General features: G+C 49.7%; 1 protein-coding gene across 1 annotated transcript in view; it reads right to left on the reverse strand.

Annotated features, from left to right (window-relative positions):
• sorcs1 (sortilin-related VPS10 domain containing receptor 1) overlaps positions 1–14,811 on the reverse strand; it is an 88,726-nt gene that overhangs the window by 12,825 nt on the left and 61,090 nt on the right. The window contains 10 exon segments of the mRNA XM_067259137.1: positions 1,210–1,317; positions 1,917–2,008; positions 3,246–3,322; positions 4,895–4,997; positions 6,324–6,470; positions 7,980–8,159; positions 9,430–9,519; positions 9,740–9,858; positions 11,176–11,240; positions 12,849–12,922. Coding sequence (XP_067115238.1) covers positions 1,210–1,317; positions 1,917–2,008; positions 3,246–3,322; positions 4,895–4,997; positions 6,324–6,470; positions 7,980–8,159; positions 9,430–9,519; positions 9,740–9,858; positions 11,176–11,240; positions 12,849–12,922 — 1,055 coding nt within the window.

Raw genomic sequence — 14,811 nt, forward strand, 5'->3', positions numbered from 1 at the left:
GGCTTGTGACTGTCAATTTTTGTGAAAATCATTACAAATGGATACGAAAATGGTGTGGGGTGTCTAATGAGGACTAATGGCACATCTCAGAGAGAGAGAGAGGCACAAGCTCATCACCAGGGACCTGCCATTTCTTATAAAACGGCGAAGGTTCGTGTCTCTGCCTGCCGGTTGGGCTCAGAGAAGTGTGTCGCCAAGAGACCTCTAGCCAGAACGCCATCCCTCATCCCTTTTCTCTCCTTCCTCCGTCGCACACTCCGTGTCTCTCTCCTTCTCTCTGTCTCTCTTTCCTTTTATCTCTCTCTCCTTCTCTCTGTCTCTCTCTCCTTCTCTCTGTCTCTCTCTCCTTCTCTCTGTCTCTCTTTCCTTCTCTGTCTCTCTCCTTCTGTCTGTCTCTCCTTCTCTATGTATTTCTCCTTCTCTGTCTCTCTCTCCTCTCTGTCTCTCGCTCCTTCTCTCTGTCTCTCTCTCTTTTCCCATCCCTTATTCCTCTCCACCCTGCCTCTCCTCTCCCGCTCTGCTGACAGCTTGTGGCCAGTCATCCTGCCATAGACTACAAAGTTAGCTGTCTGGCACTGCGACGGTGGCATCAAACATAGATGTAGGGAAAGCTAGATCCTCATCTCTCTTTCTGTGGTGTGAGGAGGACCTCATGCACCGCTGACTCTCACGTCGGGGCCTCCTCACATTCTGGATGTTGTCTTTATGTCAAACTCGATGTGTCCTGAAAACTATGTTTTAAACTGCCTGCTTCATATGCCGTTATAACTTTCAGTTCTTGTTCGAGACTGACTTTTCAGCTTTATTTTTTGATCATTTTTCTCATGTTCTTCAAATGGACAGCTCGGCTGTCGCCGGCTAGAGCCCCATTGACCTCCTGTGATCGCAATCTCCAGACAGACAGTTTTGATGTTAGGTAGACCTTGGGAGAAATCTATTTTATTCACGAAAGGGGGACAGGGGACGGGGGTGAGGGGACGGGGGGGAGGGGACGGGGGGGAGGGGACGGGGGGGAGGCGACGGGGGGGAGGCGACGGGGGGCGGTCAGTCAAGCCCGTTGAATCTAGATGAATTGTCCAAAAATCTCTCCCACACATGCACAGTGACGTGACAACCCAAACACCTGTCTTCTCTCCTTCCGCCTCGTTATCTGACATCGGTGAAAAGAAAACAAACGGGGGGGAAAAACAGACTTCCTCGTTGTCTTACGTCATGATGAGCGTCTCCTCCCCCGGCTCGCCCAGAACCCCGTCCACGAACAGCGGCGACGACGTGAAGCTGTATCTGCTCCACTGCCGACCCTCGTCGAAGCTCAACCTGAAAGGAATCGCAACACACATGACGGTGAAAAAAAAAAAAAAAAAAAGACGAAGCCAAGGTCCTCTAAAAACCTGAGGAGATATCAGACGTGACGAGCCGAGTTTGGAGCCTGGCGGAAAGACTCCAACAGGGCGCCGCACGCGGCCGCGATGCTAATCTTAGAAACTAATCATATGAGAGAGTTGCTTAACAACTCTGCGTTTCATATTCAGCTGCGGCGATGCAGTGTGTGAACAGCGGATGTAAAAAAAAAAAACGGCTAATGCCAAGTTCAAACACGAAAGGTGAAATTGAATGACAATTGTCAAAGGAGTGATATAAACCCACGCATCACTGGGTCTGAATTACAATAATGACTCTGTGTACTCTGACACACTCATTTGGCTCACATTGTGCATGAATATGTGCCTGTGCGTATTAATGTGTGTGAGTGTATGTATGAATCTGTGTTTGTGTGAGTGCTTGTGTGCGCTAGTGCGTGTGTGTAAGTGAGCACGGCTCGATTTGCGTTCTTTTTGTTACTTTCAAAAAAAATTTGGGAAAAGTTACACAAGCAACCTATGTTTCTTTTTTTTTTTTCTCTGTCAGTGACTCACCATAGGTGCCTGATGGGAAGTGGAGTGTGTCGTATTGCCACTAGGGCCCCGCCTTGATCCAAGTAGAGCACAGCGTACTCCTCGTCGAAGATCTAAAAAGGCGAAGAGGAATAGGTGCAACTCTGCGGTTTCCACTCCATCACTCATTACCTTGACGGCTCTGACTGGGAGTGGACTTTAATGTTTATGAAATCCATCCTCACAGATAGACACCCACAGATGCTCTCACACACACACACGCACACATACACACACACACAACTAACACACAAATGAGTTATGCCTCAAATCAGCACGACCATAATATGTCCTGATAATACATCCACACACACACACACACACACACACACACACAAAGGCATCGTACAGAGGTGTGTGTGACATCAATCTTAGATTAATTATTTCCCATCTACATGTTTAATTAGAAACAAGCCCAGTAAATGTAAGCAGTGGGCTGTCAGACGAGGAGAGGGGCACCTGTAGGCACCGTGAGGGACTCTGGATCAAATTACTCCTGCGATCTCATCTGATTATCCTCCACTAAAAACACTGGCATGGGGCGAATATTTTTTCTTTTTTCATGCCTGAGGTGTGTGTGTGTGTGTGTGTGGGGGGGGGGGTATCTGGTGTGTGACTGTCTTTCTGTGAGGCTCTGAACTCCATGTAGTGCTGTCTTGGTGCTGTTTCCCTGGTTCATATCGTCATATCAGTTCTTTCGGTTCTTAACTGGGTCCTTAATTCTGTGTGTGACCTTCAGGAAAACAAACTAAGCTAATAGAAAGCTAACGGAGGTCCGGGTGAACGGCTACAGCAGGCTTGTGGCCTGTGTGTGCCTGGGGGCTGAGCTCTCCTCGCCACCGCAACGTCCTTGGTTTGGGATAAACGGCTCTCGACGCACAGGCGCTCTGGGGAGGCTGCTGTGGGGAGGCTGCTGTGGGGAGGAGGCTGCTGTGGGGAAGAGGCTGTGGGGAGGCTGCTGTGGGGAGGAGGCTGTGGGGAGGCTGCTGTGGGGAGGAGGCTGCTGTGGGGAAGAGGCTGTGGGGAGGCTGCTGTGGGGAGGAGGCTGTGGGGAGGAGGCTGTGGGGAGGAGGCTGTGTGGGGAGGAGGCTGTGTGGGGAGGCTGCTGTGGGGAGGCTGCTGTGGGGAGGAGGCTGTGGGGAGGAGGCTGTGTGGAGGCTGCTGTGTGGAGGAGGCTGTGGGGAGAGGATGCTGTGGGGAGGCTGCTGTGGGGAGAGGCTGCTGTGGGGAGGAGGCTGTGTGGGTAGAGGCTGTGTGGGTAGAGGCTGTGTGGGTAGAGGCTGTGTGGGTAGAGGCTGCAGCGATGCTCACCTGTCTCCAGGTGTTTCCGGCGTCAGACGTGATGAACATGCTCACGTTGCTGGTGGACAGCTCTGCACCAATGGAGCCTAGAGAATGAGGGAGGGAGGGAGAGGGGGGTAGGGAGGACGAGAAGGGGGGGGGGGGGGGGGTTAATGGTTTGAGGTGGAATGCCAAAGACGCGGCTGATCAGGAATCTCCTTGAGGGTGAAACAGATTTGTATCTAGATCGCCGCGGCTCTCTGAATCGCCTTGATTAACACTGGGAATATAAACGTTTATTAGATTAGGAGCTAGATTTGAATAGAAGGACATATGGCTTCTGGGGAAGGACAAACATGATTGAGTAGAAAGGAAACTCTTACCATATGCTGTATTTTCATTACTACCTTGGATCAGTAAGACAGGGTTAGGGTTAATAAACTGCTACAATGACTAAAGCTGGTCTTATGGTTTAGCCACGAAAAAACATCAACCTAAAAACTAAAATGTAGATGTTTGTGAAATTTACTGAAAATAAAAAGATTTGGACCCAGGCCTCAAGGACAGTCCTGCTCAGGGCTGCTTGTGGTCAGAAAAAAAAACATATCCTAAAACCTTAAAAATGACGACTCAGAGACCACCAACAAATCGTCCACAAGCCCAATTTCTGTCTTAAACTTGTCCCTTCCGTGACTCCATAGGTCTGAGGAGAACTGTCACATGGAGTTCCGCCCCATTTCCTGACATGGAGGAAGGAGAACACAGGTGACATGTCACCGAGGGGACCCATAGTCTCATCCTCCTTCCCCCACTTCCTGGTTTCGCTCCGCTAAGGCACCGTGAGCGACGAGCGCCCCCCTGAGTATGGGCAAAGTCGAGCTGCTTAGAAGGAATAGTTTTGATGGCTGTTGTTCTGGGTATGACTGTGTGTGTGTGTGTGTACGTGTACTACTCCAGTGTTTTTGGGGGTTTCTCCTCAAACGCGAGGTGACACAAGCCATGCTGTCTGCTGCCGGTGTGGGTGGAGCAGCCGCCTGGTGACGTGGGAGGCTGAACAAGGAGACAACAAGAAACACAAGCCGCCCCCGCAGGCTGGGAGACATGACCACATGTCATATCTCGTCACATGTCAAGCGTGTGTCTTTGTCTCGTTAGCAGCGATGCGCTGCATAGTACAAAGTTGTTAAGCTGTCAGTTGAGTTGAGCTGTTCTCATACTTGAATAGGAGAAGGCACTTTAAGAGAGAGAGAGAGTAACAAACGCTCTCTAAAATGTTGCGCTCCCACTCCAAGTCTCCAGGGTCACACTTAGCCGAGTCCATCTGTGTTCAACACATGGATGAAGTTACACTTTGGGACTCTCTTTGACCCATTTTCGTCTGGGCTGAAGACATTTCTATGACACCAATGGGCAGCATCCTCCAACGTTGGACACGGCGAGCTCTGAAAGCACGCCAGGAGCTTCGCATGGAACCAATTCAGGAAATCAAAAGAAAGAACGATAAGTTTGAAGAAAAAATAAAAAAATAAAAAAGATCTGACATTCACCGTTCCAAACCTAACCCTTCGACATTCAAACCCACCCAGGCAGGCTTAGCTAAAGGTTGTTGGTGAGAAAACAAACAAGTGTCGTGAGCAAACTCGGGTATTCCCACCGACTTCATCTCCTTCTCCACCTACCTGAAGCCATGATGATTCCTGGAGCCGAGTCCTTACTGGCGATGTTCCCAGACGTGTAGGGGTTGGCGGAAACGTGGAGGTGGAGGTGGAGGGAACAGTACGGCTGAGGGGACAGAGATACACACACACACACACGCACACACGCACGCACACACACACACACACATGTGAGGAAAGCGATCAGTAGACGCCGACTGCAGCAGCCCTTGCTCATTAGACCATCGGTTTGCAAGAACACAAACAAACCGCCACCCCATCGTACTACGTCTATCGGGAACGTTGACACACAGACTCCCACACGCTGGCACGTCCTAACCATTAATTCTGATTATTCTAACCTTTACAGACACTAAACTCATTACAACACAGGCAAATGCCAGTGGCGCAAGCAATGTTGTGACGGGGTGTTTAAGGGTTTATTAAAAGTCAGATATTCCCTGACAAATGACTGTATAACACAGGACCGAGACAAGCTCCACGACTATGACTACTGTAATTAGTTTAATTCTTCTTGGGGTGTATTTAAGGATGCCGTCTGCACATTCCTTGGATAAGGGTTGACATGGGTTGGTCTCAAACTAGAAGGACAAACATCAAACACAAGTACATCATTTGTTTTCGTTTAACTGAATGTTTACTCCGGACTCATTTGGTCTACTAATGAATCCCTGACTGCTTGAGGTGTTTTTCCGGACGTTTTGTAGCCGGTTATACTTTATTGTCATTTCAAATCTGCAGTCAGGGAAGGGGTAGAATTTGTTCGGAAACTGCATAAAAGCAGTTTTTACGGGAACCCGCCCAACTCGAGTGAGAGTCGTTTGGAGAAAGGAAACGGCAAAGGAACACACCCGAATCCAATAAACATCAGACTTTAGGCTCGAAAGTGGAGTTTGTTGGAAAACAAAAGGGAAATGGAAGTGTCTGTCTCCTGGAAACTGACACTTCTCTCTCTGTCTAAATGGGAGGTCAGCCCACTGGGCTGGATCAAGACGGCTGACCTTTTAGCGCGGAGGCCTGGGAGCGCTCAGCTCTGACGGGTGAGCGCCGCTCTGACGGGTGAGCGCCGCTCTTCCTGAGAGATCAACCCGCCGCTGCGGTTGGGATCACTCAACTTCTGACGAGGCCTCGCTTTGATGAGAGCGCGCTCTCTGTCTCTCCTTCTGTCTCACTGGCTCCCGACTCCCTTCTCTCCTTCTTTACTTGTTTTACTTTCTTGCGAAACCAACCACGCACGCACACACACACACACTCTCACCAGTCCACGTACACACACAAACATATACACACACACACCAGTCCACGCGCACGCACATACAAATGGACCCATACACAGACACAGAGACTCTCACCAGTCTGCGCACACACACGCCCGCACATAAATACAAAAAGACACACACTTATACACCCACACACACACGTGCACTCTCACCAGTACACAGTGGAGGCTGTTCCCCCTAAGGTCAGTGGTAGGGGCCTCCAGCAGCCTCCAGTCCCTCCCTCTGTTGTAGGTGATGCAGGTCTTCACCTGGTTCTCCACCTTCTTGTTAGCCAGGAACATCCCTTTGATCCCAGCCACCTGTGAGTACGCACCAAAACACAGACACCTTGGTGCTCCGGTGACGCTAACGATAGCTAATCACAGACAGACGCGCACTCCGTGTACCCTGCTGGAACATTGACCCTTTTTATATCGTCATATAAGTAGAACTAAGACATATCGTGAGAAATATTAAAAGCCCTTAGGCAATACGGGTAAACAACCCACTTAAGGGAATGGTGTCGACCCCCCCCCCCCCCCAAAAAAAAAAAAATAACCCAGCCTAAACAAGTTAAGCAAGACATGATTGATATTGTGTAGATTTGAAGCAATCAGAGGGTGTCCTCGGTGAGTGAGACTGAATCAGAGGGTGTCCTCGGTGAGTGAGACTGAATCAGAGGGTGTCCTCGGTGAGTGAGACTGAATCAGAGGGTGTCCTCGGTGAGTGAGACTGAATCCTCAGGGGGCTTACTGGGAATGAAAATGGATCATAGAATCAGGCTCTGACACATGAAGAAGTGATCCCTTTCCTCTTCGATAATGACCAAATACTCAATCCTCCCCTTGGGTCAAAGATTTGAGCATACGCAATGTCTTGGGGTTGGTAACCCCAATCAAGATGACAATATGTGATTCCATCCCAGCAAGCCAGATGATGTGGTTTGGCGCGCCGTCACCTGCACCTTAATTATTCAGGTTGCAGATATCTTTATCCGCGAGGCTTTCAACGATCCTCATACACTGTCAGTTTGTTTCTCTCCTTGCGTAAGGAGTTTGTGGATTCCTGTAACCTAACCTGACAGATGGACTGCAGTTCCCTCATGCCATGGTGGGGAGCACAGGTTGCCTACCAACATCTGCACTTACTCATCTGAGAAAAGGAACGATCTTCCACCCTAAAAAAATCGATAACCCCGGCTCAGCCCTGGCCTGTAGCTGTGGTGTTACTGTACGTCAGCAGATTGTGGCTGCTTCGTATTCATACAATGTGCCTTTTGGAAAATGGCAACAGGAACGCTCTCTGGGAGTTTGTCTCTGAAATGACTTGAGAGCTTTCTGTTCTGGCTCACACATTGATTGCAGGTTGGTGTAACTCAATACGAGAGGCCTAATCTAGCCAGGGGAGATTGCCTTCCAAACAAAAATGTACTTGGCAGGTTTTTATCAAGGATAACTTCATAGGGAATCATGCATCAGGACTGGATACTTTGAGGTTGAAGTCTACGACTGGGTTCCATCTGCGGCCTCTTTGGAATTCAATGGCATTTAATTACCGGCACCTCATACAGGCTCTTTACTGATGACAGCTGATGTAAAGGAACGCAGCATGATGTAGCAGGCCAGAGCAGGCCAGACCAGACCAGACCAGGCCAGTGCAGACCAGGTCAGTCCAGACCAGTCCAGGCCAGTGCAGACCAGGTCAGTCCAGACCAGACCAGACCAGTCCAGGCCAGGCCAGTGCAGACCAGGTCAGTGCAGACCAGACCAGGTCAGGTCAGGTCAGTCCAGACCAGGCCAGAACAGACCCCGTCTCCCAGGAGCGTGTACCTCGTAGAGGTCAACCATGACGTTCCCCTCCGGTCCCATGCTGCTGACCACGTTCTCCAGGGCCAGGGTGTAGAACACGCCGGCCGTCTCCGACACGTACAGGTTGTAGGTCTCGTTCTGGTTCCACTCCTGCACGGCGGCCACCACGCGGTTCTCGTCGGTGCTGATCACATGCAGGTCCTGGGGGACACAGGCACAAGGGCGGGGGATTGGCAGATTGCATCGACGTTTGTCAAACTCGAAATGTTTTGGGGGGGGGGGGGTTAAACGAAATGATGACGACATTTCAATGGGTTCTCGGTGACTGATGTTTTTGTGACGATGACCTCAAGGGGTTTCCGGAGTCACTTTTGACCCCTTCCCGAGCTGATCACACGGTTGATCACGAGAGTCGCCTATCTTTCGAGAGTTGTCGTCCTGTTTGCTCTGTAACATCTGACTTTTGGAGGATTTGAATAATTCAGCCGATACTCCAAATAACTCAAACAAATGATTGTCTAATCTACAGCAACCTCTCCCTTGATTAACAGTAAATACAACTGACATTCAGAATGATTTAATTTCCACCTAACAATCAAAGAGTGGGGAGCGGTAATGCATGCAAACAAGACAAGCGTTTCCACGAGATGCAGTTGTGGTCCTAGTCACTACCCATTTCTCAAAGCGCCCCCCCACTGGACTCATTCCTATTCATAATCAGCATTAGAAATGCATAATTTACCTTTTCTACGCCGCCAAACGGATAGCCTCGCTTATTACCTTTAAACCGAGCTTGTTGGGGAAGAGCTAACAGCAGCTAGCAACAGCAAGGTTCACACTGGTTGGTAGCGGGGCCTCATCTACCTCTGGCTGTGCCAATAACACACCTGGTGAGCAAGCAGGCAGCCTGGGGCTTGATTGAATAAAACATGTTTAATTTGACAACTAGGAAAGTGACAAGAAGGGTCACGAGTGAAGGAGTGCGTGCACACACACACACACACAGTTGCAAAACACACACATTTGTGCATGCGCACATAGTTGCGCACACACGCAGACTTGAACTCGCACACAGTTGCGCACACACAGTCACACAAAGCTACCCCATCACACTTACTTGAGCAAACACGCCAACACACTTGAGCGCATACTCACTAAAGGCCTGCTTGGCATTACAATGCTGTGAGCCGCCGTGAAATGTTCCTGACCATGTCTCACTCACACACACGACACAGAGCTCTGCATGCTGTTCCTGACCATGTCTCACTCACACACACGACACAGAGCTCTGCATGCTGTTCCTGACTATGTCTCACTCACACACACGACACAGAGCTCTGCATGCTGTTCCTGACCATGTCTCACTCACACACACGACACAGAGAAAAAAGTTGGAAATGAATTTCCTTTCCTTTTCTTTATTAGTTATCTATTTTTTTACTACGTTTATTCTCTCAGGTCAGAGGGTTACCTTAGGCAAAGTGTACTTGGGCAATTTCATGGGAGTGAACGCGTCTCTCTTGGCCGAGACGTAGTAGATCACACGCCCACCAGTGGAGACCTGCACAGTCACAAAACCGTTCAACAGAAACATATTATTACACCTTCATCAACACACATCCATCTCCAACACAACGAAATAACTCTCTGCACAAAGGCGGTGACGCATTCCTCCTCACACAGATTCTGTGATGTTCCTGACTGTCATGTCGGAGCACAATGTCCGTCTTCCGGGCAGACAGTGCTATTGTGCGGCCGTCTGACTGGGCACAGCGTCCTACCTGGACAAACACGTACTCGTCCTGCACCACCAGGGAGTTGGGGTCGATGTATCCAGGAAAAGGCTTGCCCTTGTTGGCATCGGTGCAGTTCTGCAACTTGCAGGTGACGTACAGCGCCACTGTGGACAAACCCCCCCCCCCCACACACACACACACACACACACACACAAACCGGGGTACACACACAACCAAATTACCACACAAACCCACCCACACAAGCACAGGTAAAAATATATATTTTAGGGGTCGGCGAAATAAGGTGTACAAGCAGACACTCGTACACACATGCACACTGACACAGATCCCCCCCACACACACAGCCAAGGATAGTATTAGCTGCCAGAGAGAAGGGCAGCCTTCGCCCAGCTACCATCTTCCCCTCGTATTAACAGCATCAATAAAGTGTCCGTTGCATCAGAGCCGAGCGGAGTGGATGGAGGGAGGGAGGGGGGGGTGGGTGGGAGGCAGGACCACAGAGGCCAATTGCTTTCTTTGCCTTCAATCGCGTTGCGGTGGGAGAGGCTGTCCGTGTGAGTTAGCCTCTGCTAACGGCCCGTCTGTCCCCATCCACATGCACATGATCAATAGAGATGGCCTTCCACGGGGGCAGGCGGTGTCACCGGGGGGTCTCTGCGGCTGCCACTAACTGGGTTTGATACCACCCCCCCCCCCCAAACCCCTCCACCTCCCTCCAGCCCACAAACCACAACCCCCCACACCCCGCCCCAGCCACCCGCCTCGTCTAAGAGTGTGTTCTATCTGGGAGATATATGGATGGTGAGGAAAATCCTTTTTTCTTTTTTCTTTTATCATGAAGCTAAGAGGCGTTGTACAGCTTTCAGTTCGAGAGATGCTTGGAGGGGAGATCAGGGTCAGATGTAAGCAGAGAAATACTGCTGGTGGTATTGGCTCCACACGTAATATATGGCTAAATATCTATTAACATCAATGTATTATATATTATTAATTACTGTTATTATATAGCAACATCATTACAATACATGGTGGCCTATTGTGTTTTTAATCTGGAATATAAGCGTAATTGTCGTGTTTTCATTGGACAGTTCACGGAAATGCGAGTCTGCATCAAATGTAGGAAACTGTCCTGCAAAAGAAAAACCTGTCAGTGCTTCTCGTTATCATTCAGGATGTTCAGCCGCATCAGGAAAGTCAATCGCTTCCAAAAGACATTCTAATGTATGCATTACTTTTCCTCAATCGTCACCCTGTGTCCCCGCACCTGGGCATTCCTTCCGTCCCCTCGCCTTAACCTGTCGTCTCGTCATCTTCTCATCCTTTTCTCCCCAGCCGCCCCCCTTCAACACTCCTCCGATCCACTCCTCCCGCTTTTATTTTGGCGTACAAAGTTAAGGGGGGGGGGGGGGGGGAGAGAGAGAAACGACTCGAGCTGAGACTCAAGGAAATCAATTACTCACGTCCTTCAGATATGCTGGTTTCCAGGTGGATCAACCCGGGTTCTTTGTCCAAACCGATTTTCGACCTGTGAGGAGACAAATGGGTTTTACAGACGTAGATAAGCCGCCCTCCGTCCTACCCGGGGAAGGACGGAGAGGGTGGGGGCAGGGCACACGGCATCTGGTCCCCCTGTACTCTCATCAGGGAGATGGCTTTGCTACGGTACCCGATAAATCCCTCGCACATTGTGTAGCCACGGCAGCCGTCGGGAAAAACGCGGTAAGCCTCGTCCTCGGCCCCGAGGCGAAGCCTTCCGCGTCCGTCACGTCTGCGCGTCCCGAGTGAAGACGCGGAGGCGGCCGCAGGTGTGGCGCGTGATCGACTGCAGCCCGACTGGGAGGCCGTCGACGGCCCCCGGACCACAGAGCAGAACGCTTCTCTATCACCGCCTTTCCAACAGATCTGTGGCCGTGTACCCTGACATCGTTAGGGAGCGGGAAGTCATTGATTCGCTCGCCCGCAGAAGCCCGGCAGGAGCGGCGAGCGGGCATTTAATTATAACGCCATGAAAAATTTATAAAAAGGACTTGGGAATCAGAGGAGATGGCGAAGGATAAGCACCAAGCAGTGAGAGCCTACAGCCTTAATTATGACAGTTATTGGCAGTATTGGTAATTTCCATGATAAAACGGAGCTCCGAGTGTAATGACCTACTTTTCGGTCCCTTCATCTCTCTCATTACAAGCTTCTTCGTTCTTCGTTCACTAATCCAGGTGAGAGGAGGACGATAATAAAACACATGACAGCATCGTCGTACGTTTCAGGGTAGAGGGGGAATAAATAACCCCTATCTCTGGCTGGCTGGTTGCAGAAGGTAATTGCTGGGTTGACAGGAGTAATATAAGCCATCTCAAGACATGACGTCTTCGTTCAGTTCACAGTAGTCAGGTCCAGGTTTGGGGCTTCCGGATCCTTCTACAAGCCCTTAGTACCTGGTGGACGCCCCCTGTGCCAAGTTTTCAAGGTCCCCAAACAGCCCTCTAGACTCCTCCGCGGATCCGTAGCAACCATCACTCCTAACTGCCTCAGCTTGTTATCGTTTTAACATCTTTCCAGAGTAGCTTGGAGATTAAACGATTTTTTGGCTTGAAAACAAGTAGTTATATCGTAAAAAAAAGAAAGGAACACTCAGGAACGGTCTGGAAAGGGAGCAGGGGCGGACAAACCGATACACAGGAGGACACCAGAGCAGAACCGAGGCCGCTCCACTGTCTTGTGTTCGGTCTAAGTTAGAACAGGGATGGATAAGCCTCAAGGAACATGAAAGGCTTGTGGAGAAAAACCCTTTGATGAAACGGAAAAGTTTAAAGCTGACTCATTACACACGCGTGAGTCTGAGCGGTTAGGGAGTCGGGCTAGTAATCTGAAGGTTACTGGTTCGATTCCCGGCTCTGCCAAATGACGGTGTGTCCATGGGCAAGGCACTTCACCCTACTTGCCTCGGGGGGAATGTCCCTGTACTTACTGTGAGTTGCTCTGGTTAAGAGCGTCTGCTAAAATGACTAAATGTAAATGCAACAAGCCTGACTGCTGTTGGATTAATGGTGGCACAGATGCAAGTGTAGCGGTAGATAAAACAATGTAGATCCGTGGTCTAATTCTTTGTCCTTCTGCCTGACAGTGATTTGCTTACCAGTAGAATCGGTTGGGGGCCACTTTCTCGTGCACCAGTTGCCACCTTCTTCCAAACTCCACGGAGCTGTAGAGCTGTGGAAGAAGATGTAGCAATTAGACCTGGTCATCTTTGTTATACCGTGTGGTAATGATGTCAACACGTTCGGTGAACCCTCCCTCTTCCGTCTCTCTGACACAAATAAACAAGCACCCCGCTCTTCCAACACACACACACACACACGCATTAACACACACACACACACACAACCACATACACAAGCGAGAGTGGCGGTTCAACATGAAACGGTAGAGGAGACCACGGAGGCTGATCGGTGTCATTGCGGTTGAAGGAACGCTCCACACGCTAACAACAACCTAGAACTAAGGAGCGAGGGGGGGGGGTGGTGGAGGGAGGGGGTGGAGTGAGGGAGGGGGTGGAGGGAGGGAGGGGGCGGACAGGCACAGCAGGAGCTCCACGCCGCGGGTGGTCCACACAAAGCCATTGTTGGCTAGTCAGCACAGCGCATCAGCAGGTTGCTGAGATATCACAATCTCCCGATGCTAACCTCGAGATGGTTACAGGGAGGATTAGATATGGGAACAGAAGAAGTCTCATTTAGGGGTTGGGGTGTGAGGGGGGGGGGGATTTCACCGCACGACAGAGTAATCTTTGAAAACCGTGAAATGGCTTTTATTTTCCTCTGTGTTTGAGATTTTCACGGATTTCTTTTTACTGTGTTGTCTTTCCAATTATGATACAGTGGAACAAGTGATACAGTCTGTGTATGTAGTTCTTTGGGGCTTATATACTTTATTGACTGTTCCTTTGCCCGAAAGGGTGAGAAACTCGTCGGGGTGCTTATTTGATTGCCTTTTTTTTTTTTACCCCTGCGAGGGCAAATGACTCTTGATTTACAGGCAGGTATCTAATGAGGCGTGAATCCAGTTTCAATGTTTTCGTTTGGACTTTTTCCCATTTTAAACATGAGCGGCCATGCAAAGAAAGTAAACATTATTATATTAGCTACTAACTCAAGTGGGATGCCGCTTGTTTATATTAGTTTATTTTCTGTGTTTATTTACGTTTTCCTGAAGGGTGAAGTCAAATACTTGGGTATCAGCTGCAGACTCTCTCTACTAATAAATGCCTGATATTTAATCAGATTAGCTAAATTAAACACAAACAAAACGGCAGTAGTGTCCATTTCAGCTGAAATAACTAGCAAGAATATGGGCTTCCGTGGCAGAATATAGTCAGTGCAGGTCTATTAGGTGTCACGGACAACACAAACCAACCATATAAATTTGGAGTCCGGAGTCAGTTGGCTGAGCGGTGAGGGAATCGGGCTAGTAATCCGAAGGTTGCCAGTTCGATTCCCGGTCATGCCAACTGACGTTGTGTCCTTGGGCAAGGCACTTCACCCTACTTGCCTCGGGGGGAATGTCCCTGTACTTACTGTAAGTCGCTCTGGATAAGAGCATCTGCTAACTGACTAAATGTAAATTTCACATGCAAAGTTGTTGCTGCCTAGAGGCTATTCCTCCGTGATAGTACACAGTATAAAAGGTTGTAACCAACTAGCCATGGCCATGGAGCAAGGATACAGTTTGCATACCAGGGGCAGCTGAATATGGCTCATATATTTCCATGTCAGGCGTGGGTGAGGAAACAGTGAGTGTGCTGAGATATGGCTCTGGTGCCGGGCTGCAGAGAGCAGACTGAGGTAGCAAATCACTTTGACTAATCAACTCCCACCAACACAGGGCTTGCACTTAGCCGGGCCAAGTCACTGTGGGGGGGGGGGGGGGGGGGGGGGATACAGTATAGTATGTGAGAGGGAGAAAGAGGGGAGAGAAGGAGAATGGGAAAGATAGAGAAAATAGGAGAGGGAGAGATAAGGAGGGTAGAGAGAGAGAGGGTTGAGCGAAAGAGAGAGATAGTAAAAATGGGAGAGGGAGAGATAGGGAGGGTACAGAGAGAG

The sequence above is a fragment of the Osmerus mordax genome, chromosome 21, assembly GCF_038355195.1.
Source record: "Osmerus mordax isolate fOsmMor3 chromosome 21, fOsmMor3.pri, whole genome shotgun sequence".
NCBI classification, from domain to species: Eukaryota; Metazoa; Chordata; class Actinopteri; order Osmeriformes; family Osmeridae; genus Osmerus; species Osmerus mordax.